The following is a 27034-nucleotide window of genomic DNA, read 5'->3' on the forward strand; positions in this document are numbered from 1 at the left end:
GGGGGATCACCCACCTGAGGGGGAGAGCTGGAGTTGAGGGTGTCCTTTGGAGGGCTCAGGGAAGGAGCTTCTCCCTGGAAAGCGCCGCTGTTCTGGGGCTGGCACAGCTTCCTGCAAAACACAACCAGGGGCTGGTCACAGCCCGTGCCAGGGGGGCAGGTGGCACTGCACACCTGGAGCATTCCTTGGGCTCAAACTCTGCTTGAAGGTGCCATAAAGGAGCTCGTTCAGGCTCTGGTCTCTGACAAAATCTGGGAAGGAAAAAGTACTACAGGAAAATATCAATGACAGATTGGAATTCCTCATCCTTGCTTTCCCATTGTTTTTGTGGCTCTTTGGCAATGGAAGGAACACCTTGGAGCAACAGGGTCAAGGCTGAGCTCTTGGACACGTGAAAAGACTGCTTGTTGAGGCTGGAATTCCTTTTTCAAAAATTTTACCTTTTTTCTCTTGAACTGGTGACGTAACAATTAAAACAAATCAATTCCAGCCTCAGAAACATAATTCATGTAGAGATCAGTAAAAGTGGCACTGAATTTCAAGGTGTAAAGGATATCAGATATTATTCCTGCTGACTGAAATACAGCTCAGGGAGACATTAATTAAACAAATTTCTGCTGAGGTTTTGCTTTCTGAGACAACTCAGAAAGCAAAGCTCACTAAAGAGGGGCTGAAACTCAAGCTCAGATGTTGAGGAATAAGTTCTCCCACTCATTAGCATCATTAAAACAACATTTTATGGCAACAGGAGCCCTTTCAGCAGCAAGCTCCTCTGGGTCCAGGAAAAGCAGCATTATAACAGGAACTGCTGAGGTATTATTGGTCCACCAGGATTTACATTCTGGGCTTCCCAATAATACTTTTAAGTTGCATCATGCAAAACAGAGCTACTCTGGGCTGTATTTGTGGTACTGGACAAATAAAGAAACCCTTTTGTAGCAACCAAAAGTACAATTAGAATCACTTGAGTGCCTAAATTCCCCTCCAGGCTGGGTCTCTGCTCCTCTCCAGATCTCAAGAGTATTTTCCCAGCCCACCAACTTTGCCCAACAATTCATACACCAGACTGCCCCTCAATTAATCACCCAGAAAAAAACCCAACTACTCTTGCATCAAGTTGCAGCTGACAAACTGAAAAAAAAACAAACCAGAATTCAGGGTTAAAGGTTTTAATAAAGCAGCTCTGCAGTCAGTTTGTCAGGAGCTGTGGAGCCTGAATAACCCACTTTTAAATTCTCCCACAAGAAACTGGGATCAGCATTAAAGCTCACTCATATCCTTTAAACATTGGGAAGATTTATCTCAGAGATAACACCCAGGACTTGACAAGATTTGGCTTATAACCTGAGCTTGAACCTTGGGCTGTGTTGCAGCAATATTTAGACATCTGCAGCGTCACCACTGTCCTAGCTTTATTTCATTTTATTTAAAACAACCTCAGCAGCCACAGATCAACTCAAGGAAAGGACCTGGGGATTGTAAAAATGGGGACACTGATATTGCCCAAGCACCCCAGTGAAAGTGGCTTTTGGGGGTTGATCAGCCTCAGCAAGCCTGTCACATCTTCTAACTGTTAATTATGGATTTAAGGAGTTTTAAAGCACTAGGTTCAGCAGAGGAGAGATTTTACAGAATCCTGGAATGGTTTGGGTTGGAAGGACCTTAAAGCTCATTTACAGACTGGGACATCTTCACAGACCAGACTGCTCCAGGTCCCCAATGGCGACAGAGGGATGGAAAACACTAAAAAGGAGGAAAAAACCCAGTTGCTTTAACCCAAGCCTAATTAGACCCAGCTTTAATATCTGCAGATGTGTTAATTACTGCAGCTGCTGAGGCACTGAGTGGCCACTGGCCCTGAAATCCAGGAGGACCTGGAACAATTGGTTGGTGATGCAAACCCCGACGTCTGCTGCCTCCTGTGCCCTTTTTCTGGGCCTGTTTTTCTCCTGTCTTCAACCCAACATGTTGGTTTTTTGGTTTTTTTTGGGTTTGGTTTTTTTTTTTTTTTTTTCCATTTTGGAGCCTCATTACCTGAATTGCCTGAGCAGGGCTTTGTTTGTACAGTTGAATACATCCTTTCCAAGGTCTATTTTTAGACCCTCACCCAAGTGAATGCCACAATTCTAGAAAAAGTAGTAAACATGGCTTTTCTACAGGGAGAAATTCACTTTGGGTTTTTTTTTCTAGATAGTTTCTTTTTTTTTTTGTTTATTTGAAAGCCATAAAGATTGCACGACAGTTGTATTTTTCCTTTTAATTACAATTTCACATCAAGGCCACTTAAATGAATTTTGATTTTCCTTAAGCACTCCAAAGCACTTGGAGTGCAAGTTTTCTGTTGGTTTAAAAAAGTCTCATCTCCAAGTCAATTGTGCTTTTAAATCATGGGAAGTGCTCAAACAGAGCATGCTGTGCTTCATCTTAACCAAAAGTGCAATAAAATAAAGCACAAGTAAAAGCTTTGCCTGCATGACAAAATCTGTACCAAGGCACTGAAAATATCAACACTCAGAGCACAATTCTGTAGAAAATGGAAGATTTGGTTTCTTTCCATGCCAGCCAGAAGCTTCCAATCTTGAAGCTTCACCTAAGGAAAATATCTCTAGAGGGAAAAAATTTTCAGCAATAAGGATGAACTGAGTGTGGTAAGGGCTGTTCCAGGAGGGAACAGAGATCACACTCCAAGCAGGACAACCAGCAGGAGTTTTAAGGGATTTATCCCTACAGAACAACCTCTTGCTTTTCCATGAATCCACAATTTCAATCAAATCTCAGATTTTTAGAGATGAAACACTTCAGCCTGCACAGGAAGATGTGGAAAAAGGAAGGAGAGTTTCAAAGGAGAGCTGAGCTGGAGACATTTATTCCCTTCATCTCCCAGCATTTTAGACCAGCACTATTAACTCCCCCAGCTCTGCTCCCAGCCAGGTTTCTTCCCCCAAACTTTGCCTTTCATGATTTAAAGAAAGCCCAGGATGATGTGAAATGTGGATCCACTTGGGATATTCAAGTTTAGTCCACTCCTACAGATCCCTGGGTGATGAACAGTTTAAAATTATGCCAAACTAAGTCACACGCTCAGCTTACAGACCTTCTGATTCACAGAACCTTCCATGGCCCAGGATTCCCTGGATGATAGCAGAGAGAAGAAAATGGATAATTACCTAACGAGGATCCTCTTCAACAACTGCTGATCTCCTTCTGAGTAGCCAGGCCAGTCCTTCTGCACTTCTTTGTATACACAATCTTTCAGTGTGAAAGTGCTGTCCTTGGCACTCAGATTTGCCACCTGGAACAGAAGGAATTTGGAAAAACATTGTTAGGGTTTCATTTTTTCATTTCCTCAACCAAACAAGAGCTAAGATGAAGGCAAAATCTGAGCAGACTTAGCAGCTGTTAGTAATGTCAGAGAACAAGGAGAGACTTTAATATTTCATTTCCTTATTATTAAGATTATTTAATCAAACTGTGCCTTTCCTTTCGCCTTGTCACTGCAATAATTCATAAAGAGTTTCTAAAGCACAACCAGTTGAGTGGGAAATAAGTCATATCTAAAAGAGATTATTCAGCTTGGGGAGCCTGGACCAGCACACCTCCACTTGATGGAAACACCTGGAAATAAAACCTTAATGGGAACAGGCAGTTCACTTATCACACCTGTGCCATAGCCAAAATGGGGCAGTTTATGGCCAAAGAGGAACTCTCGGGGCGATAACTTGGTTAACAATTGCCAGGAGATAATTTCTCACTAACCAGCCAAGAGAACAGGCCACAGAGAGCTGCTTTCTCAGGGAGCTGTGAGGAGAATGCCCTGGGATCACCTGGATTTTATGGAGAACTTCTCCAGGGCAAGAACAGAACTTGGGATTTCCAGTTTTAAGGCAGAATAACACTGAAGGGAGCTCAGCACATCTGCACCAGGAGCTGCCTGACACAAAACCCTGTGTGGTGCCTGCACGGAGAGGAAATGCTGCTGGAATGGGCACAGCTGGATTAGAATGGAAACAACTTGGGAAAGAGTTATCCCACACTTGGATCAGTCTTTCCACAGCCCTGACTGAAAATTTAACTTCCTGCTGTTGGTACACGCATGAAAATCCAGAGTTGGCACAAAGCAAAAAAAAAAACCCAGTGAGGCTTTCAGAGAGAGTGAACCTCCCTTGGGTAGATCCAGAGTGTCATGGAATGGTTTGGTTCCATCAAATTCCAAGGGCAGGGACACCTTCCACTATCCCAGATTGCTCCAACCTGGCCTTGGACACTCCCAGGGATGGGGGCAGCTTCTCTGGGCAACCTCAGCTTGCAGAGCACTGCAAGTTTCAAATAAAAATAAAGCCTTCAATGTGTTTTTGAAGAGGGATAAGGAGGCCCAGGTGCCAAATGCTCTGCCCACAGCCAGGCAGAGCCAGCAGCTGCAGCCCAAATTCCCTGCTGGAGCCCCTCAGCTCGGGGACTGCTACCCTTGAAAGTGGAAAATGCTTTTATTCAGTGCATGGAGATCTTGTGCATCTGTTTAGGGATTACTGTTCTCCATTCAGGACGTGGCTGTGCTCAGGGATTTCTATTATCCATACAGCAGGAAAATGCCTCAAAAACAAGCAAAAGGAGTGGGAAGTCTTGAATAAACTGAAGATGCTGCTGATTCCTCTGCTTTTGCTTTAGGGAGGCTACAACCTAATATTAAAAATATTAAAAATCTAGAAATTTCAGAGCAAAAGGCTGCACAACCAACATGGCAAACTCTCCTAATAAGCGAAAAATAGAAAGCCCAGTTATCAGTTTACATGACAAACACTTTGTTTTTTCCTTTCAGTGCTGTCAGCTTTCCAAAATCCTGAGCCAAAATACAACAAGAATTTGAGCTGTGTTTTACTTTGAGGTATCCCTGTAAACACACCCAGGAGACAAAAGCAAATCCAGCTTCTCCCTTACCATAAAAAAAAAAAAAAAAACCCAACAAAAAATAAAAACCCCAAACCAAACCAAAACACAAACTCTCCCAGAAATTCTCTGTTTCCTGCCTGTTCCTGAAGCCCAGGAGGAACAACTTGGGTTTTTCTCTGCACAGAGGCTGAGAGCTGCTACCTCCTTGTTTTGCTCGTGTGGGACTCTGCAAGCTCCACCCCAGCCCTCCCAAAAATAGAAACCTTGCAAAATTGAGGCAAAAAGGCCGCCAGGAACACGGAGTCCTGCGAGAGATGCAAGAGCACAATGAAACCCACACCTAGACAGATTTAGCTGTGTAGCTTTAACACAGCCTGTAATTTTTAGCTTATCTGTGTCTGCTTGTGGATGGGAGCCCTGGGAGGGCTGAGAGGGATTAACTTTACGAGCACCACGTTTACAGCCAAATCAGCACTGAGCCCGACAAGGGCGGCCCCGTGGCCAGCACCGCACGCGCCGCTTGCGTGTCAGGGCTTGGGGCAGAGCATCCATCACAAATGAGCAGCAGAAACAAGAGTTTTTTACTCTGAAACTCAGTGATAGGACTGGAAAAGTGCTCTGAAAAGCTGCTGGGAAATTAAAGGTTCTGGGATTAAAATCGAAGGAAGGAGTTGTGCCAGCTGTGATTCTGTTTTTAATACGACCTGCCCTGTGCCCTTGGGCAAAGTGAACTCCTGGCTCACTCTTGATGGAAAGGAGTAAAAAAGAAAAAAAAAAAAAAAAAAAAGAAAAAAAAAAAAAAAAAAAAAAAAAGTTTTTTTTTCCCCCAGAATATATTCCAATCCAGAAGAAGGCAGCTGCAGCATTTAAATAAATAGCCATGATGTGTTTAATAAAGCAATGAAGGTGTTTACTGCAAGGCCTAAAATGGCACCTTTAATGTGACTCAAAGTGCTAGGAACTGATTCAGCTTGGAGACAGCTTTCACACTTGACACACAAATAATGTGCTTGGCAAGGAGCTGCATGATCTTCACACCTGACCAGTGGCACTTCCAAGCAGGAAAGGCTCTGAGCAGTACAAAAAAAACCGGGGACATCTTTTCCTTCAGATACAAAACTTGTACAAATACAGAGCATTGCTCCTTTACGCCCATGACAATAAAAGAGATATTCAGAGGTTATAATTGAGTAATTTGTAGATCCTCTGTTAAGAGAATCCTCCCCATGACCAAGCAGAAGCAGCCCTCTAAAAGGGACCGATCTGGTGAGTCAAAAAAGTTATAATTGAATAATTTGTAGATCCTCTGTTAAGAGAATCCTCCCCATGACCAAGCAGAAGTGTCCCTCTAAAAGGGACTGATCTGGTGAGCCAAAACCATCCAGCTTGGTTGCACCCTCCTAACCTGAGGCGTAGCCACGGGAGGCTCCTGCTATCTCTGCACCAGCACTAGGAGCTGAGAAATGTGTCCCCCACAACCTTTAGAGTCACATTCAGCTGCAGCCTGGAGATAACAGGTTCCACTGCCATGGGAGGTGGAGGGGGGGGGGGGGAAGCTGAGAAGACTTTTTTTTTTTTTTTTTTTTTCCCTTTAACTAAATCGTTGCCTTCATCAGAGTACAAACCTGTTGCAGAAGGTTATCCAGCAAATCCTTGTCCTGCTGAGAAAGTCCATCCTTCTGCAATCTGAGAATAAGTTCAGGTTTCTTATAAGGCTTTAGTGCCAGTAAGTGCACAACCCTATCTTTGAAGGGTCTCTGGGAAATCGCACTATTGCCTCTCTTTATTGCACTGGCAAGGTTGACTGGCGTTGGGCGCTTCCTGGAGGGAACAGCATCGGAAGCTCCTGGTGCAGGTTTACGCACCTGAACCTTTTTGCCTAAAATGAGATGAGAATAGTGAAGTGCAGCAGTCACCTCGCAAAGGCCAGTGGGCTGTCAGCACCAATCCTGAGTTCATCACACCCCAGGGAAGTGCCACGAGGTGACAGGGAGGGAAGGACAAACACCACCAGCACACCCCCTCTGTCCCGACGCGCCGCCGGAACGAGCATCCCGTGAGGTTTATGGTTTGTGACAAGCTTGTAACAAGTAAACAGCAACACCGAGCTCTGGAAACCTGAGTATTATTGGCTAGCAGCTTACATAAAGCTCCCTTTGTTTGCCAGCTTTTCATTTATCCCAAGTACACGTATCCCCACGGTTAATCGAACCATTTTTGCCCTCCCTATGAGAAGAAAATTCTGCATTATTATGTAGAAGAGTGGGAAATACGGAGTGGAAAGACCAGAACTGGTCAACGAGAGGCTCCCCGCTGCTGAGCTCAGCAAAAACGCCCCTCCAGCAGATGTTTCTGCTTTTAGAACAATAGGAACTTTATGGGGCTGGGTCCACCTCCCTTCCCCCTCCAAACACAGCCCCATGAATGGGGCTGACACTGGGCCATCAGCCTATTCATGAGGGTGCTGCCTGTGCTGATGGAATAACCCCTTCTCCACTGCGTTTGCAGATAAGTGACAACATAAAGCTGGCTCACAAGTTCATCTCAGCTCCATCCCCACTGTGGTTCCTGGCTGCTGACAGCACCATCCAACAATTCATTTTTTTCCCCACTCCTACTGAAAAACAGAACTCTCACACCATCTCTTACTAGAGCCCAAATCCAAGGACTGGGACTGTTTCAAACACAGGAGCAGGTTCCTGCTACCAAAAGCAAACCAATAAAGCTGAAAACAAAACGTGTGGGTTCCAAGGTCTAGAAACCTGGAGATGCAATCAATAATCACTTGGGCTGGAGAAAGTGACCTTCACTAGGACAAACAACATCCAGCATTTACTGTGAGTGTTTGGGAGGTTTATTCCAGCAGGGCACTGCTCCATTGCTAGGAAGCAACGTTTTCAACTGAGTCATCTGAAGATACTGGGGATTGTCTGCACTGTTTGTTTTACTGAGCTGCACATTGCGTAACCCAGGCCCCATTTCCTGGATTTTTATTATACACCACAGTGCTGGGAGAGGAAGCACGACCCATCCTCGGCAGGGCTGAGGGGAGGTGAGAGGGGGGAATGACACCAATTCGCACGTTAAACATCCCACAATCCAGAGGTCAGCTGGATTTTGTTTCCAGAAATTGGACAAGAGAAGATTCGTCAGCTTTCTAAAACTGCCTTAACTCTTGCCAGGTCATGAACAGTAAAAACATCACATTGGGAGGTTTCCACTTAAAAGGCTGGAGCCAAAATGCACAGTGATAGGGAAAGAAAAAGCCAAGCTAAGCCAGGACACAAAGGGTTTTCAAATATTTATACACGTGCATGTCTGTGGATGTATGCACACATATTTAGTGTGGCTACAAGCACACATCCCCTGCAGCTTTACCTGCAGCTGTCTATTTACATATCTATTTATTCAAGTGTCAGCTCACATCTGTACGTTCTGCTGCTCTCCAATTTCAACATTTCATATAAATTTTTCCACATCTGAGCTGCCTGGAACGACTCCACTGGCGCTCAAGTGCTGAGCTCCGTGTTCTCCTGGAAATGTGAGAGCCAGCCCTGCCCCTCCAGCCCAGCCTGCAGGAATCAGCTGATGCTGCTGGCACACCAGGACCTGCAGATCCCACACGAGGACTGTCCTTCCAAGCCCTTCCTTCTTGGACCAGAGCTCTCCTCCTCAAACACTGACATCTTATCTTGGAGTGCTGTGAGCACACGCTCTGCCCCTGCTGCTTTCACACAGCTCTGTCTCCATTTCAGGGCAGTAAAAGGTTTTAGCCAGGAGTATTTTTAATTAAAAAAAAAAAAAGAAGTTTTGCTTCATCTTTACAGGAAGCAAATTGCTTTGAGAATCTTCTCCCTCAGAAGCTTTAACTTCAGGCACTTACTGTAATGTTCTCAAAGAGGAGCTAAACAAAATAATCTTCTGGCCTACAGGAAATCAATGCATTTCCTTCCTGATTACTATCTCCTTTCTCAGCTTTGAGCACTTGGCTGCTGTGACAATGAGTCAGGGTCAGTTCTACATTCTGCAACTCAACCCTTCTCATCACAGATCCTCTGAGAAGAAACTGGCTGCAGATCACATGGGCTGCAGGAAAAGCAGCTGCATCAGAGAAAAAAAAAAAAAAAAAAAAGTGAAACTTTGCATTCTGGTTACTGTTTGTGCCCAAAGTTTATGAGCTGAGGTTAAGCAGGGCCCTGAGCCCTGGGTCTCTGAAGCTCCCTGTGCTATTTGTCTTGGTTTTATTTCCTCTGCTAAGGCTTTCCTGCTGCTGTCACAGTGAGAAGGGCTGTTCCAGGCTGCTTTAGTGTCTGTGTTTATTAACAGAGGGCACTGCTGCCTGTGTCCTCCCTGCTGCAGTCCCGTGGGCACAGCTGTGACACGGTGGTGGCAGTTTTAGCTGAGCTGGCCTCGAGCAGGGACGCTGGGAGGGCTCAGCTGGGAGCCCCAGCACTGCCACATGACAGACGTGACCAGAGCCATGTCACTGCACATGGACAGCCCACAGTGCTTTGGGCTGGGTGGGACCTTAAAATCACCCAGTGCCACCCCCTGCCACGGACAGGGACACCTTTGGATTGCTCCAACCTGATCTTGGACACCACCAGGGCTGGGGCAGCCACAGTTCCTTTGGGGCAACGATAGAAATGAAGACAACACAACAAAAGGAGAGCCTAAATCACCCATGAGGAACTACCAGGAAAACTTTTCAGACTGCCACAAACAAGCCAACAACATCAGGATTTGCCTCCAGAACCTTCTGGGTCCCAAATGGAATCCAGAGCCCCAAACTGAGTGGCTGCTTACCTACATATCTCCCCCCAGGTTTAATGACTATGGCGCTCCGGCTGCGAGTCTCCTCCTCTGCCTGTGCCATGCTCTGCCTCGCCTTCTGGTAGGAATCATCAGTAGCACACACGGTGATTTTATCCTGTATGCTTCCCAGGCAATCCAAATGGATATTACCATTGCTGCAAGAGAAATGCAATGGAAAAGGTACTCCTGACACTGCAAAGGGACACCAGGCTGGCACTGGGGGACAGCTGGGGGGGGGAGGTTTACTGAATAATAGTGGGGGACACACAGAGGAGCTGAGAGATGATTCTCAAAAAAAAAAAAAAAAACAAAAAAAACCCAAAAACACCCCACATCAAAACAGATCACAAACACACTAAAAAGGAAGAACGTGCATGAAACCTTTGTTAAGGAAAAGATGCTCCAGAACAGCAGGTTAAAAAAAAAAAAAAAAAAAGGCTGTTTTTTTCCTTGGATGCCCCACTCACCTGGATACATACTGCTGGATGCAGTCAAAGCTCCCCTGAGGGCTGTCCTTGCCAATATTGGAGAGATAAAAGGTGAAGGTCCGCACTTCTGCCGGTCGATCGGGCCTGGGGATGGCGATGTGCTGCTCAGGAGAGGAGGAACATTGGTCACTCAGGCAACCCCAGGCTGAGGAGAGCTCAGTTCTCCTGCAGCCAGGGTGCTCTGAGGCATTTTGCAACAAGGAAAGCACCCGGGTTGCTGCACAGAGACTGCGAGAAGAATTCAAGTTATCCCTATTGTGTGCAGGGGGAAGGAAAAGGTAACAGAGGGAAAGAGAACATGGATATGGGTATGGGAGAAGAGTGCCTCAAAAAGAGCCCACAACCACCTTGTTCTAGGAATCTGACCCAATTCTATAGATTCAGGCTCAAAACAGACTCACTTCTACTGTTTATATTCAATGTAAAACACTCGAGGCTCATTTCTTTAGAATTACTGATCCAGCACTAAACATAGCACAAGCCAGGTCACTAGGTAGCATGCTTATTCTTTTTTAAGAAATTATAATTCCATAACAAGATTTCATGGCTCACAGTAGAGTGTGACGCTGCTGCTAAATTAAATATTTAATCAAGCATTAAGTGTGCTCCACAGACAACTCCACAGCCATCCTGCATTGTTTTTTTCACCCCCTCCACAGCCATTCACTTTTCAAAAGGGAAACTGTCTCCCCTCTGCATTCAGGATCCAACGTAAATGTCAGCATCTGAGCTCTACTATCACATCAATATTTGATAATTAAGATGGCTTCCAGAAGCTTAGACAGAAGGAACACCAGCTCCAACCTATTTTAGGCCAGGCTTTTACCACATGGATTTATATTTACCCAGATTGCCACATCTACGCAGAAAATACACGCTCCCAGCAAACCAGCCCGTGGCATCCACACATGACTGAGCTGGGACAGGAGGGGTTTTGGGTGGTTTCCTTCAGACCTCAGATGTCTCCAGCAGCCTGGAAAACCCAGGGATCCGTGTCCCTCTGCTAAACCACAGGGATGTTCTCAGAGGCAGCAAGGAGCTCTCGAGCCGAGCCCGTGTGCGGCGTTTCCCTGCCCTCAAACAGAGCTCCCTTCTTCCCAAAACGAGCTCAGAAACCCAAACCCGAGCCTTGCTTTGTACAGGAGAACAAGCTATCCCCTGGATCCAGGTCTGAAAATACCGGGAGCAGATTTTTTGGGTGCTGCTGGACCCTCCCTGAGCAGCTCCATTATCTCCCCTGCCAAATGTGTGTCACAGCCCTTTAATCTTTCCTGGCATCCTCTGGCCCCACCCAGGCAGGGGGAAGAAAATTCCCTTCTGCTTTACCAGAACAGGCACAAAGGCAGAGTTATGTAAGCAGCTCACTGGGGAAGGGGGATGGATTTTGCAGCTGGAAATTTGGTGGGAATGGGAGGAAAAGGAAAGTGCAACAGGGCTGTCCTGCTTCCAAAGGGATTGAGTTGTGCTGCACCTGAGCCTGGAAAATAAAACCTGCAGGATGTCACCAAATCACATCTCCACACACTCAAAAAAACTTCTCCTCACTCCTGCTTCACCACTGGAAAAAAAAAAAAATAGCTGCACCAAAAGCTTTGGTTTTGGATTTTTGTAGGATTTTTGCAGCATTTCAGAGGCTATAAAATGAGGCAGAGTCACTTTTGTACTGAAAAGTGTCTCATGTGCAAGCTGGCCGTTATCTAGGAATTATTTTTAGCTGAAAACAGAAGGTTTCTCAAGCCACCAAATCAGCATGGTGACTGCTTTGAGGGAGCCCTAATTTTGGTGCTGGGTACTGCACCAGTAACCAGAGACACTTAAAAATAGCTCAGTACAGATGTGACTTCTGTTTTCTTCTTTCAAGTAACATTCATCTGTGGACAGCTCGCTCCGAACAGAGATTTCACCTCCCTCTGTTAATACCAAAAATTTATCCCAACAAACAGGGGAAATGTTCTATTTTCCAATCACAAAGCAAATATGTTTGGTCCCAGCAGTCATTTTAAAAATGCTGCATAACACATGTGGGTTTGGCACCTGAATTTGGGTATTTTTGGTGAATTTGGGTATTTTTTTCCCCGCAGTTCAAGTCTGTCCCTGCTCCTACCACCCCACAAACACCTGCAAATTTCAGCCAGCCCAAGCTCTGATTCTGCATGTCTTTTTACCAAAATAGAAGCATTTTCAGTACTTCTAGCACAGTTCTGCATACAATTTGTAATGCTGTGGTACTCCAGCTCTTAAATTCTAATTCATGTGCACACCAAAACAAGCACAATGCTCAAAACTCCCTAAAAACTTATAAAACTATTCAAGAAAATCCATGAGGAAAAACTGACAGCCAGGTGCTGCTCCTAAGGAATTTCCATGGTCCCACCTTAGAGGAACACTGGCAAAAACAACCTGGTTATTACAGCTGAAATTATGATTATAAAAAAAAATTAACAAGAGCAGCATCACTACAGAACACGTCCCAAGGAAAAATCCCAAAAGTTTTTATCAGCTCCTGTGAGACTGGATCAGAGCAGGATCCAGACAGGACAGGTTTTGTCCCTTGTCACTGGAACAGCTGTTTTATTTTGGGCTACTACCACTGATTTCCTCCTTTCTGTTGCCACCTTGCTGACCCCGGGTTTTATTCCCAGCAATTCTCTTCCCTGGTTAATTAGTGTCTCAAACATGGAGGTTTCTTTTTCTGTGTATTAGAAACTGAAAGTATCCTTGACAGCTTTTTAGAGTAACACTGGAATAGGTGAAAACACAGGGACACAGAAATTTAAAGGTTTCTAGAGAATGAAATTCAAGAAGCAGCAGTTTGTTTAAATTCTCATTTTATGTCCTGCCTCCCTAAATCATCAAATAAAGCTTTTCCCTCTTGAGAGAGGGATACTTGCTCAGAAAATTCCCACTATTAAAACCTCACTGCTTTAAATCACTCTTGACAGTTGTGCTATGCACAAACTTCCCACCTCAAAAAGTTCATGGAGCTCTCCATAGCTGCATTTTTTGGGAAGCAAAATAGGAAGGCAGCAAACTGAGGAACTGAGGAAGAGCAGAAGAAATAATATAAAAAGCAAAACAGCTCAACAAATATGTTTTAATGTCATCATGTGAGTATGAGAGCCTGGTAAATTCCTGGAATTATCTCTTCAGCCCAACTGATGGAGGATCCCTGGAAAGCATTTCAAGCCTCAGCTCCTTCAAGAACAGGAGAATCCTGACATGCAGAGTCCTAACCTTAAAAGCAGATGGTTCCCCAGCTGCCAGCTCCTTGTCATACCCAGGAAAAATAATAATAAAAGGGACAAAGAGCTCTTTCTGTGCACTCCCATGGAGCTGCAGCTCCCTTCAAAGCTCTACCTTTGGCCTTTCCTCGTCAGTGCCATTAATTAACCACTGAGGAGGAGCAGGCAGAGGTCAGCTCTGGCTGTCACATCCTCCTCCCAGCCCAGCCCAGCCCTCCTGGATGCTCTCCTTTCTCCATGCAGTGATACTGCTGGTGCCAGGCAGTTCTTCCACCAAGGACTCATCTCGGGGAGTTCAGGGTTTAAACAGAATTAATCTTTTCTTTTTATGTTTTTAATTTCTAGAAGCAACTGTAGCATTTGAAAATATTCTTAATTATCCCTAGAAATTAGTATTTTTGTCAGTTCTTGTCCATATCAGATCCATGTGGAATCCACCAAGAGCAAAGGCTCAGGGCAGAGGAACGTTTTAAGCTGTTTTGATCCCTTTTCCTACATTTCCTTCAAGGAAAAACATTCAGAGGAGGCATTTCCAAAACTGAAACAGCTTCACTGGAAAAGTCAGGTGTAGATCCTGCTTCCAAAGGGAAAGGAAAGCACCCCCAGTGTTTTTAGCTTCTTTAGTCCATGAGCAAAGCTCATCAAATAAAGACAAATCACCCACCCTTCAGTTTTCCTCCTCACTTCTGACTGTGCCCAACCTCAGTGGCAGATTTTGATCTCAATTTTCATGCTGAGCTTTCAGGGAAGTTAAAGTCTAAACAAAGCAAAAAAAAAAAAAAAAAACCTGGAAATTGCTCCTTTCTTTATTTCCCAGAACAAGAAGGTTTGTATTTTTCTTCTTAACTTACAATAACAATCATGTCTTTCCTGCTGTATTTTCTATGTACTGTTAGTGAGAATAATATCACAAAGTAGGATGTGGGCAAGGACAATGTGCTGGGTTTAATGTCTACTCAAACCAGGCCCTTTTGAAAGCTTTCATGTGCCAGTGCATAAAAAATAATCAGAAGTTACAGCTAAATTCAGACTCTTGAAATAAAACAAAAAAATCTCCTTCTTTCTGCAGAGACTAAAGTTAAACACAGGTTTTTTTTTTTAGAAATAAAAGGTATCTAAATGACATTTTTCAAGTTCACTGAAGGGCTGCATTGCTTTACCAGAAACACCACCACGTAAATCTCAACGTTGTCAGCAACTGGCATGACAGACTGGTTCAAGGGGCTAAAAATATCCCAGAGTTCTGTCACTGGAACAGAAGTTGGGGAAGTAAAACTCCTAAATCTAAAATAACTTCTGCTACTCACAGAACTGCAGTTACATTAAATAAACCTCCAGGACTCCCAGAGCAGCTCTGCTGCTGGAAGGAACCGGGACCCAAAAAGTCTTGCACGGTTTTTCCTTGGGATACAGGTGAGGATTCCATGGATTTCTGCATCCTTTCCTTTTCCCTGTTCTGCCCACCAGCACAGCCTCATAAATATGAATTTCCCATGGATTTAGGGAGGTTAGGAAATAAAGAGGAAGGAAAAGGTTTTAGAGAGAGAGAATCCATGAGCAAACCCTTCCTGGACCACACCTGCACCACCATCTCTCACTTTCAGCAATCACAGCATCATTCCTTGAGCTGGAACAGCCCAAATTCCTCAATCCCATTAAATGTAAAGAACTTTCCAGGGACAAACTTACCCCTTGGCTTCCTTGAAACTGGATGACTGGTTTTGACGTCACAGCATCCTACAGAAACAAGTGGAAAAACAAAAATTACCTCAGAGAAATCCTAAGCTCCAGCGTTTGCTGCCAAGCCACACTCAAGCTTGATTTTTCACCTGGATTTTTTACTTCACTTATTATTATTATTTTTTTTTTAAAAGGGAAAAGTCAGGGAAATGTGTATTTCAAGTAAGAAAACAACAAAAATCCTGAAACAATGCTTTGTACCCAGAAAAGGGATAAACTAAGGTCAGAGGTGACACTTGGCTCCTCCATCACATTTTGGGCACAGAACAGCTCAGCTTTGGTGCTTATGTAACTTTTGAGTTAAAAAATGGACACTTGAGGGGAAAATTTATTCCAGTTCTCGGCCTGAGAGGACGCAAAGCGAATTTTTTCCAAGAGAAAGCTGGCAATCCCTTGGAAAAGCAAACTGCAGCTCCATTGCAAAATCGTGTTGTTACATTGCCTGTTTCAACAATTGGCCTCTTCCTCCAGGCTCAGCTGCTTACATTTAAAAATTATATTCCTGTGACTCTGAAAGTGCTCAATTTCAGCTTTTTTGCCTCGCTGTCATTTCAGAGATCCCAAAGACTTTTCGATTCCAAGCCTCACCTGAGGTTTTAACTGAAGGAAAAAAAAAAAAATAAAATAACAGACTCAACTCAAGCCACACCGAGTTTGGATTTCTCCAACTCCAGCAGAATTTGGGCTGTGGAAGTTTTATTTCCTAAATCACGCAAAGCATTCCACAACTGGAATTGTGCCCCATGGGGATTGGGGGACCCCATTTGTGAAGGGACAGAAGAATTTATAAATAGGTTTAAAGTATCATTTATAAGTGAAAATGTTACCATGTGAATGGGAGACATTTCCATGGGAAAACTCACCAGGAATTTGGGAAAGCAAGCACAAACCTTCTTGTATTGTGCTGTTTGTGTCATCCAAATTCCAGTGGATCAATTTCCAATGGATTAGAGATATAAATATTAAAATTTTAACAGCAAGAGAGCTTGAAATTAATGAAGTTAACCATCCCTCATAAAACTTTTCCACCCTAGCAGAGAAGAATCTCAGCCACGACATCGACAACAACAACAACAAAAAGGATAAATCCGCCAACAAAATAAAAATCCTTTTAGCTCAGATAAACCTAACAAAACTTGGATGGATAAACCCAGCCCAAGACAGAGTCTGAGTTTTTGAGGAGCTCATCCAATAGGATTTCACAGATCTGCATCACACCCAGGATCATTACAGGACATTCGTGACTCTGAGGAAAGCAGGAACACTCGGAGCTGACAGCGCTCTGAGCGCTGGATAAGGAATTTTACAGACCCAGAACAACCTTTAGAAAGCACCAATAAACAACATCTTGTTCTTGGGTACAGAGATCACCGAATTCCTCGAGTGCCACGACACTGCATTCCACAGCACGCTGTTCATGGACAGCCTGGCCAGCTTTTTGTTCCCTGTGTCCAGAAATTCATAGGAACATACTTGAGCAAACAAGCATTTGAAACACGAAAAAAATCTGGATTTAAGGGAAAAAAAAAAAACCAAACAAAAAACAAAACAAACAAACAAAACCCAACAAAATCAAAAACAAACAAAAAACCCCCCCCAAACCAATCCATGTGGTTCTTGTACAGCAAATGACAGTTTTGGGAAGTTCTGCTCTGGAGCAGTGCTTCAGGGGGTCTCTCTGAATTTTAGGGGGTTTCTCTGAATTTCAGGGGGTTTCTCTGGGAGTGACCTGTGCTTTTGGAGCCTGGAGCACACTCGCTAAAATAAAAAGTGGCTGATGAAAGAGGTCAAGGATGGGTTTCGTACAGAAATCCAAGGGAAGGTTTATTGGATCTCACAGGGAATCTAGTGACAAAGATGAGCTGGGGGAGAGGGCACTGGATTAAATAGGGGATGAGGGGAGCGGAGCTGGAGGTCAAGGGCCAATGGGAACAGGCAAAAGTGGTGCAGGGGTGGGGCAACCAAATGGGAGAACCAATGAGGTGAAAGGGGTGGAGCCCTGCAGCAAAGCAGGACCAATGGGGATCAGGAGAGGGAAGAACATTCTAGGGAAGGTACATATATGGTGAACTGTATTAACCAATAGAACTTCAGGAATTAACATGTGCCGCAAAGGCCTATGGGAGGGAGGCACTTCTCACCATGACCTAAAGGGGTTTTCTCCTTGCCTGCTCTTGCCCCTGGGAATCCACATTGTTCTTCGGTCTGGAAAGTTGTTTAAGGGGAATAACAGGGGTAAGGATGATGGAAGTAGGACAAGGAGACAGAACAAAAGTCCTAAATCAGATGCAGTTAAGTTACAGAACTTCTAAATCTTACAAAAACCCTGATGCACAAATCAGACACGGCTCAATTACAGAACTTATAAATCCCACAATCCACACATAAACTTAAGCGGTAATACCAGCTTCGTGCAAGTTAAATGGCAAAGCTGAGATGTATCTCCCAAAATTCAGTGTTTCAGTCTGTGTTTGGGAGGCCTGTGGAGGAATATTGGTGTTGGAACTCCCTGCCAGGCTCCAGAGGGGATCACAGGGAACAGACAGATTTGGATGGACACTGCACCATCCCAGTTTCCTCTCGAGGCAGGCAAGGGGAAGAGTTTTGGCATCTCAGCAGTAGCATCCCTGAACCTCCACAGGCATCACTCTCCTGATGTCCAACTCCTTGGCTACAGCTCGTTCAGGATGTTTGTGGAAGAGGAGAGCACACTGCACACCCTACACTAATTAAGGATGTGACTCTAAGTACCTTTATTAGATGAAATTAAATCCCCGCATGGACACCTTCATTCAGAACAAAAGAGAACAGATGAATGATGTGAAACCAAATTAAAACCACATTTCCATTTATATCTTCATTTGGATTAACTTCCTTGGATGTCCTGGGATGCACAACCTCAGTCATCAAGAGTTCTAGCTTCCCTTTCCAAAATTTCTGTCATTTTCTGAAGAGCCACCTCAGAGTCACTTAATTCCTCTTCCTTACTGATGTCATGACTGAACTTCCAGCATTACAGTTCCTAGAAATGCTATTCCATCCCTTTTGAGTGGGAACAAGGTCTTTCCCTCTGCCTTTCCAATGAAACCAAGTCACCTCCTCAGCCTTGGATGCAGTAAATCCTTGGCAAATCAAGGATGCTGATGAAACCTCATCTCTGTGTTCAAACAAGAGGAAAACAAGGCAGATTTGTCCAAGCAAAGGAGCACAACCTCATCCCCTTCCAGTGAATCCCAGCTTTATCCCTCCAGGAGACTCTCTGGGCTTAAAAACAGCTGCTGGAAGTCGATTAAAGATAAAAATCAAAGGAAGAAAAGCACAGTTCAGGTACTTTGCAGCAGCCACCTGCTAGGTGAGCAGGTTTTATGCTGTTGCCAGGTACCAGTTATTCATCCCTGCAGCTCATCCATGAGGGTGACAGCACTGGAGAGGGAAGGAACACAATTCCTGGGATGGGATATTCCTACCCAGGAACAGATAGGACACTGGAAATAATCCTCTGGTCAAGGAGCCAGCTGGAAACCTCTCTGTTTCTTCAGGGAAATACAGATAATTAAAGATGACATCATTTTGGGAAGTTCTGTCATGTATTTACTGGAATTTATACTGCAGGCTGTGTTCTATGGAAAGTATTTGCCTAAACTTAGTATTGATGTGTTTGTCTGTTTTGTTGGATGTTCAGAGTCACCAATGCACAGCGTGCAACTGAAAATTTACCCTTATTTGTGTTGGAATAAGGGGATTATTTTCAGAATTTAAAGCTTCTTACCAACAGTTAAAATTAGTAGCAAGAACTCCAATAAATATACAGAGGAACTATAAAATCTTGCTAACGAAGGCTGGCATTAATGGGGTGTTTCCAACCATCAATGTGCAATTCCAGGTAAAACCAGTGCCCAGGTAAAGCAGGAAGAAGTTACAAATATGGGAACAACCAGAAATCGCCTAAAAAGCACAAATTTCAGACACTGTAATGCCCTAAACTCCAAGTTCCTCTTTAATTCTTCGGTTATGACTGGTTTATGTTTCTTTAGCCCACACAGCAAAGTCCAAATATAGGCAAGGCTTCCTCCCCTGCTTCCTCTGGCTTCCCAGCACAACTGGGCCAAGGGTGGGATAAAAAGGTCCCAGTCCAGGAGGAGCCTCAGTTTAAACACACCTGGATACCTGGGAAAAGCTGCAGAGCTACAGAGATTCCACCTTCCATTTTTGCTATTTTTGTTTTAAACACCCACTCCAAGGGCTTGCAAAGCAAACCAGAGTCCAAAGGCAAAGCAGATCCACCCTGTCCCTCACTGTGACAGACTCCCAGGAGACACCTCCCAGTCCCTGAGTTCATTAGCAGCAAGAAATACAAATCCCAAGGGAAAGGAATATCCTGGAATAGACCCACAGCTCCAAGTGAGGCTGGGTGAAGTTTGCTGGCAGCCAATTAGCCCAAGCTGGCCCAGCAGAGAGCCACTGAGGCTGCTCCCAGGACATTCCACTATTCCAAGGCTTGCATTTACCTCCTCCCAGAAACTCAGCAGCCAGAAAAGCCTCCTGAATATTCCTTTTTTTCATGTCCCATCTATTACTTATGGAATTAAAACACCGTCTCCCTGCAAGACAATTTCCATCTGCAATTTGAGGCCTCCCAAGGATCCCGTTTGAAGTTGAGCACAGATGGGATGGAGTCTGCTGCGACTCGAAAATTACAGTTTTGCTATTCAAATCCAACATTCTCATGGATAGATCCTTGGAAATTCCATGTAAATCCACCATTACTTGAGGCTTTCCACTCAAGAGAGGTGCCAGCTGCCCAGGTGAGTCACGGGGATGCTGCTGGAGGATTTCAGGATTCACCCACATCGTGATGAGATCCTGCAAACCCCAGGGAGCAGGAGCAGAGCAGAGTGTGACAGGAGTTCCTAAGGCAGCAATCTCCAAATTACCCCCATGGACACCTCTGCTCACTCCTCCTCTCCAAGATAATTCTATTTATCACCTTGATGACCCAGTGCTGTCACAGACATCATTCACCCCTCATTTTCCTCTCCCAAACATCTAAAAGAATTTATTTTGGGCAGAAGTGAACACTCCAGCTTTTAACACAAATAATTATTAAAAAGGTGCTTTTGATGAAGGTTTAAGAGCTGGACTCTCACCAATTACTCTGAACTGTAGTTTGTATTTGTTATTTGCCTAATAGGCATTAATGGACACATTATCACCATAATATTAAAGCATCTACGAATCCTGCCCAGAAGTACAAGCAGCAATAAAATACTCAAAAGCTTTTATGTCAGCCAAAATGCTACGCTGTACATTTCAAAGTTTTTAATTGCTAAACTGCAAAAGGCACACTGGCTTTTTTGGTTATAATTGCATCATTTAATGTGGGCTGTTACAGAACAAATGTTGCTTCCTCAGTGGTTTAATTTTCCAGGGTTAAAAATCGAGTGTGTTTCCATAAGACAGAAAGTAAAGGAGTTTAAAGTGTCAGCTCAAAAAACCCCTCAACTTGATTTGCTGAAATTTATGGTTATGTTACAGAATTTCACCATTCCCAACTCCTTACAGTTACTGAATTTCATTCACCATTCCCAGCTCCTCAGAATTACAGAATTTCACCATTCTAACAAAATTACCAATTTTACCAGGGAGCACCACAAGCAGCCTTTGACATCACTACATACTGAGCATCTCAGCTATCATCCCTCTTGAAATGCAGAAAAACTCTACTTTGGTGTAAAGTTTAGACAGTAAGACACATGATTAAGTTAAAAACCAAACTGTAGCCTAATGGAATTGCTTTGTCCTGCCCTGTACAGCAGAAAGCCAGGCCCTAAATGGACAATAGCCTGTATCAGCAAAGCAGAGAGCAATTAAACTCCACTGTCATCAAGATGTCACCCCACAGGCACGAGAGCTGAGCCAGCCATGCAGCCTGTTCTCTCTCGCATGCCTGGAGCTTCTGATCTCAGCTAATCCAGGTTAAAAAGCTCCTCCTGAATAAAATGCAGTTTGTTTGTTGGGTCCCTGCTGCAGGATTTTGTTGGGGACTCAAACGAGCGAGGGCGAGGCACCCCCGTCCCAGCAGCTCCCTGCTTGGGCACTGCCAGAGCTCCTCCAGTCAGGAATTTGGGGAAGGAGATGCAGTGAGGAATTAGGACACATGAACCCCATGGCTCCCCAAACACCCATCCCAAAAACTCAGGATAAGGGATGGAGGTGGAGGCTCTCCAGCCTCGGTGATAGGCTGCAGCAGATGGTGATTTTTGCCAGAATCCTTTTTTTTTCATGGAATAACAGAATGGTTTGGGTTGGAGGGGACCTTAAAGCCCCATCCAGTTCCACTCCCAGCCATGGGCAGGGACACTGCCACTATCCCAGATTGCTCAAGCCCAGCAAAACTTTTTTGGTTTCAATTTGGTAACTCCAAGCAAAACTTTCCGGTTCTTCAACGCAATCTTTGCTTCCTAGAACAGCATTACCTGATGATTTTTCTGTATTTGCAAAAATAAAAGCTTTAAACTCCCAAAGAACAGATAGCTCTGACACTGCTTGATCCTCTGGTCATCCTCAGCATCAGAACACAAACCTTGGGAAAAGATGGATTTGGGAAGGGAGATCCAGCCCCTTGAACATCCCAAAAAATCCTGGGACAAATGCTCCTGACCATCAAGCCAGGATGTTTGGCCAGCACAAGGTGCAGTAGTTTTCCACTAGGAAGGAAAGCTGGGCACAGAGGCAATTTAGGCAATGCCTTTCAGGAAGAAAATTAAAAGGAAGCTCAAATCCTTGGAGAAATAATTAAAGTATTGTGAATTGGTCTCGAGTTTGCTCAGCCCACTGTGGAGCAGGAGATTTTGTTTGGCTGGAGCAGAGCCTGGCTCTGGCAAACACAGCAGCCCCATCCGCTGGGCTGAGCCCTTCCCAAGAGCAGGAACCACCAAACGCCTTCCTGCAATCCCAAATTTCCGTGGCAGTGCAGATAGAAGAACTGAGGAACTCTTTCACGAGCACAGACATGGACAGGGATTTGCTCTTCAATAAATATGAATGCACAAAAGGGCTGAAATGGCCGCAAGGAGGAAATGCTCTGGCTGCAAAGAAAATTTGTTTATGCAGAGTGAGCGGTTCTAGAGGACACTGAAGAGTTAAAATCCACCTGTCTGCAGGACAAGGCTCCCCTGCCAGGGCGTGGGGAAAGACTGCAGGAGGACAAAAAGATACAGGTTCATTTCAAGAGCATTTTTATGCCAAACATCAGTTCCCCTTGGAATGGCCAGTCAGGCACTGGATTCATTGCTGCTTCTTGGACACCCAGCTTCTCTGCTGGATCAGATCTGGGGGCTCTGCCTGGCTGAGGATGAAAAGCAGAGGAAAATTACCATGAAACCAGAGGGGATTCCAAATCCAGCCCCAAAACCTAGAGGGCTTCAAACCCACCCCAAAAGCAAGGTCAGGGGGAAGGTGGATGGCAAGAAGGAGGAAAAGATCAAAGTGGGTTTGTGGCACCACGGGCTCCCAATTAACTCAGGAACAGAGGCAGGAGTCAAGCTCCTGTGGGAATCCAACTTGGGAGACTCTGGGCACGTTTCCCAATGGGACAGTTCTCCTTTTTTTAAACTTGCTGTTTTCCCTCTTTGCTTTTCTGCAGAGTTAAGGCAGACCTGCTCATTAAGGAGAGCAATAATCATGAAGTCTCATCACCAGGCTGCCACAAGGGCTGTAATGATGATTATCTGCAGTTTAATCATGTCAAACTCCCACCAATCCCACTATTAACAAGATGGGGCTGCTCAGGGAGGCTCTGTCAGAAGACCAGGAGCCAACTCCCACAACTTCCAAAGGTTTAGGGAGGAAAGGCTTTTGGAAGGAAAAAAGCTCCTTTGCATCCCTGTGCAGCTTCCAGTGTTCAGAACTGATCAAAGCAGTCAGAATCAATTAAAAATGTCTCTAATGAAAGAATTACTAAGTCACAGAACACAGTGCCCATTTCTTAGTGTAATAACCCAGGAGTTTCCTTCCTGCAAGTAAAAAAAAAAAAAAAAAAAAAACCACCTCCCAGTTCTGATACAATTACTGCATCTCCCAGAAAAGGAAGTTTCATTTAGTGTGAGTGGATTTTCTATATCCGTTACTCACTCCAGAAGGGTGTTCCAGACCCTCCCTGACACTGAGAACCAGCAGCCCTCAAAGCTATTTTAATTTTATTATTCAGTGTTGCATTCTTGAGACAAAACTGTTCATTCAAACACCTTTACACTTATTTCAGTCTTGTCCTGTTCTCCCCCAAGACAGAGGTTCAAGGATCCCTTTCCCTTTTCCACAAGCACATCAGAAACCAGCAAAATTCTGCACTAACTCTTCTTTTATCACCCTTTTTCCTGAAGGGATTTTTCTCCTCTAACTCTGACTTAAAAGCAATAAAAGGTAAAAGTGGGAAAGCATAAAACAAGTTGCAACAACATTTCCCAAAGCTCTCCTCCAAAGATAATGCTGTGCTGGCAAATTCATTGCAGGGAAAAAAAAAAAAATCAAGTATAAACCTAGAAATAAGTCCTATTGTTTTATGACTTGCAACTAATTTGAGGAAGAGTTAAATGAACAAATCCCAGCGCTCACTCCTTATCAAAAGTAGCAAATCTAGAGTAGGTTGCTTATACAGGAAGAAAAAAGTGGTTGAAGTAAAATTAATTTTGAATTTAAGTCTGTTCATATGGCCTAAGTCTGTCCCCCTCTTGCAGAGCAGCACTGCCCAGCTTTGAACAGTTACAGTAAATTAAAGACAGGGTAGAAAAAAGGAAGGTAAATATTGGTATTTCTACAGTGCAGGCAAAGGAAAGCAAACCCTTAGATTTGTTTTTCAAACACGTGGAATTGCTTTGAAGCAAAGTTTTCAACAAAAAAAAATATTGCAGAATGAAGCTTCCTGTTCTGCCTCCCTATGTTGGAAATGCTAATATTAAATATATTACATATTCCTTTAAATAAAATATTAAATTTAATATTAAATATTCCTCTAAGAGAAGTCCAGCAGTATCTGCAGCATCTCCACACACTGCAAGACAATTCAGAGACCTCAGCCTGGCAAGAATCCCACTAAGACATCCATGCCCAGAATTCCCTGGGTAATCATCTCTTGCATGCAATACTGCTTGTTTGTGCAGCAGCATTTTATTGGAGTTATCAGATGATCCTGTTAAATTGGGAAAGGACTGAAGGGAAAAAAAACAACCCCACAGCAACAGAACTGGCAGAAGGAAACTGAATCACCCAAAATCCCCAACTCTGCTAAAGGTGACCAGCAGTGCTGGTTTTCCCTGGAGGATTCACTCGTTATGAGCCAAGAATTCAGGGGGGTTAGATGTTCTCAGATTAATATTTTAAGAGTCAATCCTGTAGAACAAGACACCTTGAATGAAGCCTTCTGTGCTTTCTCTGGCAGAAGAGGGAAGTTTGCTGATTTTGAGGTACTGGAGATCTGACCACCTCTGCAACTACCCCAAGAACCTTGTGGAAATGACAAGAAAAACAAATTTCTATTGTAGAAATTGCTTTGGCTCGCTGCTGTCCCTCTTGGAGATGGCACTTTTCCCTGATTTTAGCCTTTCTGAAGCAATGCAGCAATGCAGTTTTAGGGCTCAGAGGGTAAAATAATTAAAAGCTTTCCCACGACCAGCTGTATCAAATGCATCTACTACAAGTATTTTGCTTTCTGCACTTTACAAAATCCCCCAACTGCCAGAAGAAAATGTTTCCCAAATTAATACAGAAAAGTGTGTCACGATAGCACATCTTAACTCCCCCTCATCCCCATCATGGATAAATAAAGCTTCCAGAACTGATTAAGACACCCAAGCTCCTCCATCTGAGGCTGACGGCCACACAAGTGATGGGAAGTGACTACAGAACCACACTTAGGGCTGGGGTTTGTTCCACTGGTCCCTCCAAAAGTTTTCCTTAAATAAAGCATTTCACCCCAGTCCAAACTCCCCCAGCTGTCAAACACAGGTAATGTTTCCCAGATGGGAAGCAAGAGCTGGATCACGCTGGTACGTGCAAAACAGGGATCCTCAAATCCTAGAAAAATCACAGAATCACTGAACATCCTGAGTTGGAAGGGATTCCTCACCAGGATTATCAAACTCCAGCTCCTGGCCCTGCACAGACAGCCCAACAATCCCACCCTGTGCCTGGATTGGGATCCTTGAAAATAACCACAGAGCAGCAGGAGACACTTGAAAGAAGAAAATTAACGTGTATAAAGAACAGCTTAATAAACAACTTGGAAGAAACTTTTCAGAGACAACAGCTCAGGCAGAATTTTAAAACCACAACCTTTAAGTTAGACTGAAAAGTAAGGATTCATTTAAATGCCATTTATGCTGGAATGCCCAAGTATTCCAACACTGGCTGGCTCCAAGTCTGCCTAAGAGAAAGGAGGAAGGATACTCTTGAATTACACCAGGTGGATTCCACTGAACACTGAGGCACCTCAGCTCAGACTTCAAGCACCATTCCAAGAATAGTTTTATAAAAACACTGAATGGGTCCAGTCATCTACAACTCAGTTAAAAATAAATCTCTTAAATGTCTTCCAGTATACCTGCATTGCAGTGTTCCTCACCAACCTGTGGATTTCCAATTATTGTTATTGTTTTTAACTTATTTTGCTTTCACCCATCAGGTTAAAAAGCCACACAAGCACAAAGAGAAGCTGGCTAATTACAGCTCCAAAACTGCCAGCAAATGTACACTTTCAGAGAGAGCTGGTGGAAAAAAATCTGTCAAGTTTGGCATCTCCAGCATTGTATGTAACAAAAAAAGGTAATTCACCTTTTCAGCCCCAATCAAGGTAACGTGGCTTTTACAGCCAAGATGTTATTTGGAGCAGTTTTACTGTGTCAGGCTGCTCACGCAGAGCGAGCTGAGACACTTAATACATGAAAATTAAAGCAAGTGATTAAACACAGCAACATTGGGTTACAACTTATAAAACAGGAATAGTGAAATATCAGAAGCTGACTGTTGTTTCTGACCTAGTTTTCACTGGAGAACAGTCAAAGAGCTGAAAAGACAGAGGCGAGGCTGAAGGTGCTGAAATTCCAGTAGTGCTGGGGAGCAGGATTAGAGGAAAAGCCTTCAGACATTCAAAGGACAGAGGCAGCATCACAAGAACAGGGAGGTTCAAGAGCTTGGGTTCAATGGCAAGTGACATCCTGAGGAACAGGAGGGCTTTAGCCAGGTGGGGATGAAGTCAGAGGTGTTGCAGGACCTCCTCAATGGGGCAGCAGGAGACCCAGGTGAGGAGGAGAGAAAACTTCAAACACAGGAAGGAATCATTTTAAAAACATCACGCCTGGATTTCAGGAGATATTTTAGTTGCTTTTCTTCTGAGAACACAAATGTGCTGTCAAACACCTGGGCTCATTTGAATAACAAGAGGAAAAATTAAACCCCTTTATGCAAGAGAACTGCAAGTACCCAGGGCTTCCAAGAGATCTGGGGAAGAGGAGGGGGGGCTGGTGAAAGGAAAGCCAGGTGATCCCATCCCAGTAAGCTGTTCACATGTCTCCCTCTATTCTGCAGCTCCAAATTTATTTCCACCAGGCAGCTCCACGCTGGTTTTAAGCCTCATTAAGAAGCAGTATGTTGCTGGGCTGACATGTCAGATTTTTAAACGACCTTTGTACCTACAACAGTGTTACCAAGCTGCTAAGAACAGGGGGGGAAAAAAAAAAAAAAAAAAAACAACTAAACTAAACAAGTGGTTTTCCACGATTAGGAGAGCTAAGTCGTGGCTGTTTGCATTTATTAGAGTTCCAAAAAAACTCCCACCTGTCAGTAAAGCAAGCCATTAAAAAAAAGCAA

The 27034-nt window shown here is 44.1% G+C and overlaps 1 protein-coding gene across 2 annotated transcripts in view; it reads right to left on the minus strand.

The window, feature by feature from the left end:
• ELL (elongation factor for RNA polymerase II) overlaps positions 1-27034 on the minus strand; it is a 50093-nt gene that overhangs the window by 11406 nt on the left and 11653 nt on the right. The window contains exons 2-7 of one of the 2 annotated variants that reach the window (XM_062510171.1): positions 15122-15169; positions 10170-10291; positions 9694-9857; positions 6513-6766; positions 3168-3292; positions 15-111 (exon numbers count right to left, since the gene is read on the minus strand). In XM_062510171.1, the coding sequence (XP_062366155.1) occupies positions 15-111; positions 3168-3292; positions 6513-6766; positions 9694-9857; positions 10170-10291; positions 15122-15169 (810 nt within the window). Of the gene's footprint in view, positions 1-14; positions 112-3167; positions 3293-6512; positions 6767-9693; positions 9858-10169; positions 10292-11035; positions 11399-15121; positions 15170-27034 lie in introns of those variants that run through there. The other variant, XM_062510172.1, reaches the window with a different exon arrangement.

Source organism: Cinclus cinclus, chromosome 28, assembly GCF_963662255.1.
Source record: "Cinclus cinclus chromosome 28, bCinCin1.1, whole genome shotgun sequence".
NCBI classification, from domain to species: domain Eukaryota; kingdom Metazoa; phylum Chordata; class Aves; order Passeriformes; family Cinclidae; genus Cinclus; species Cinclus cinclus.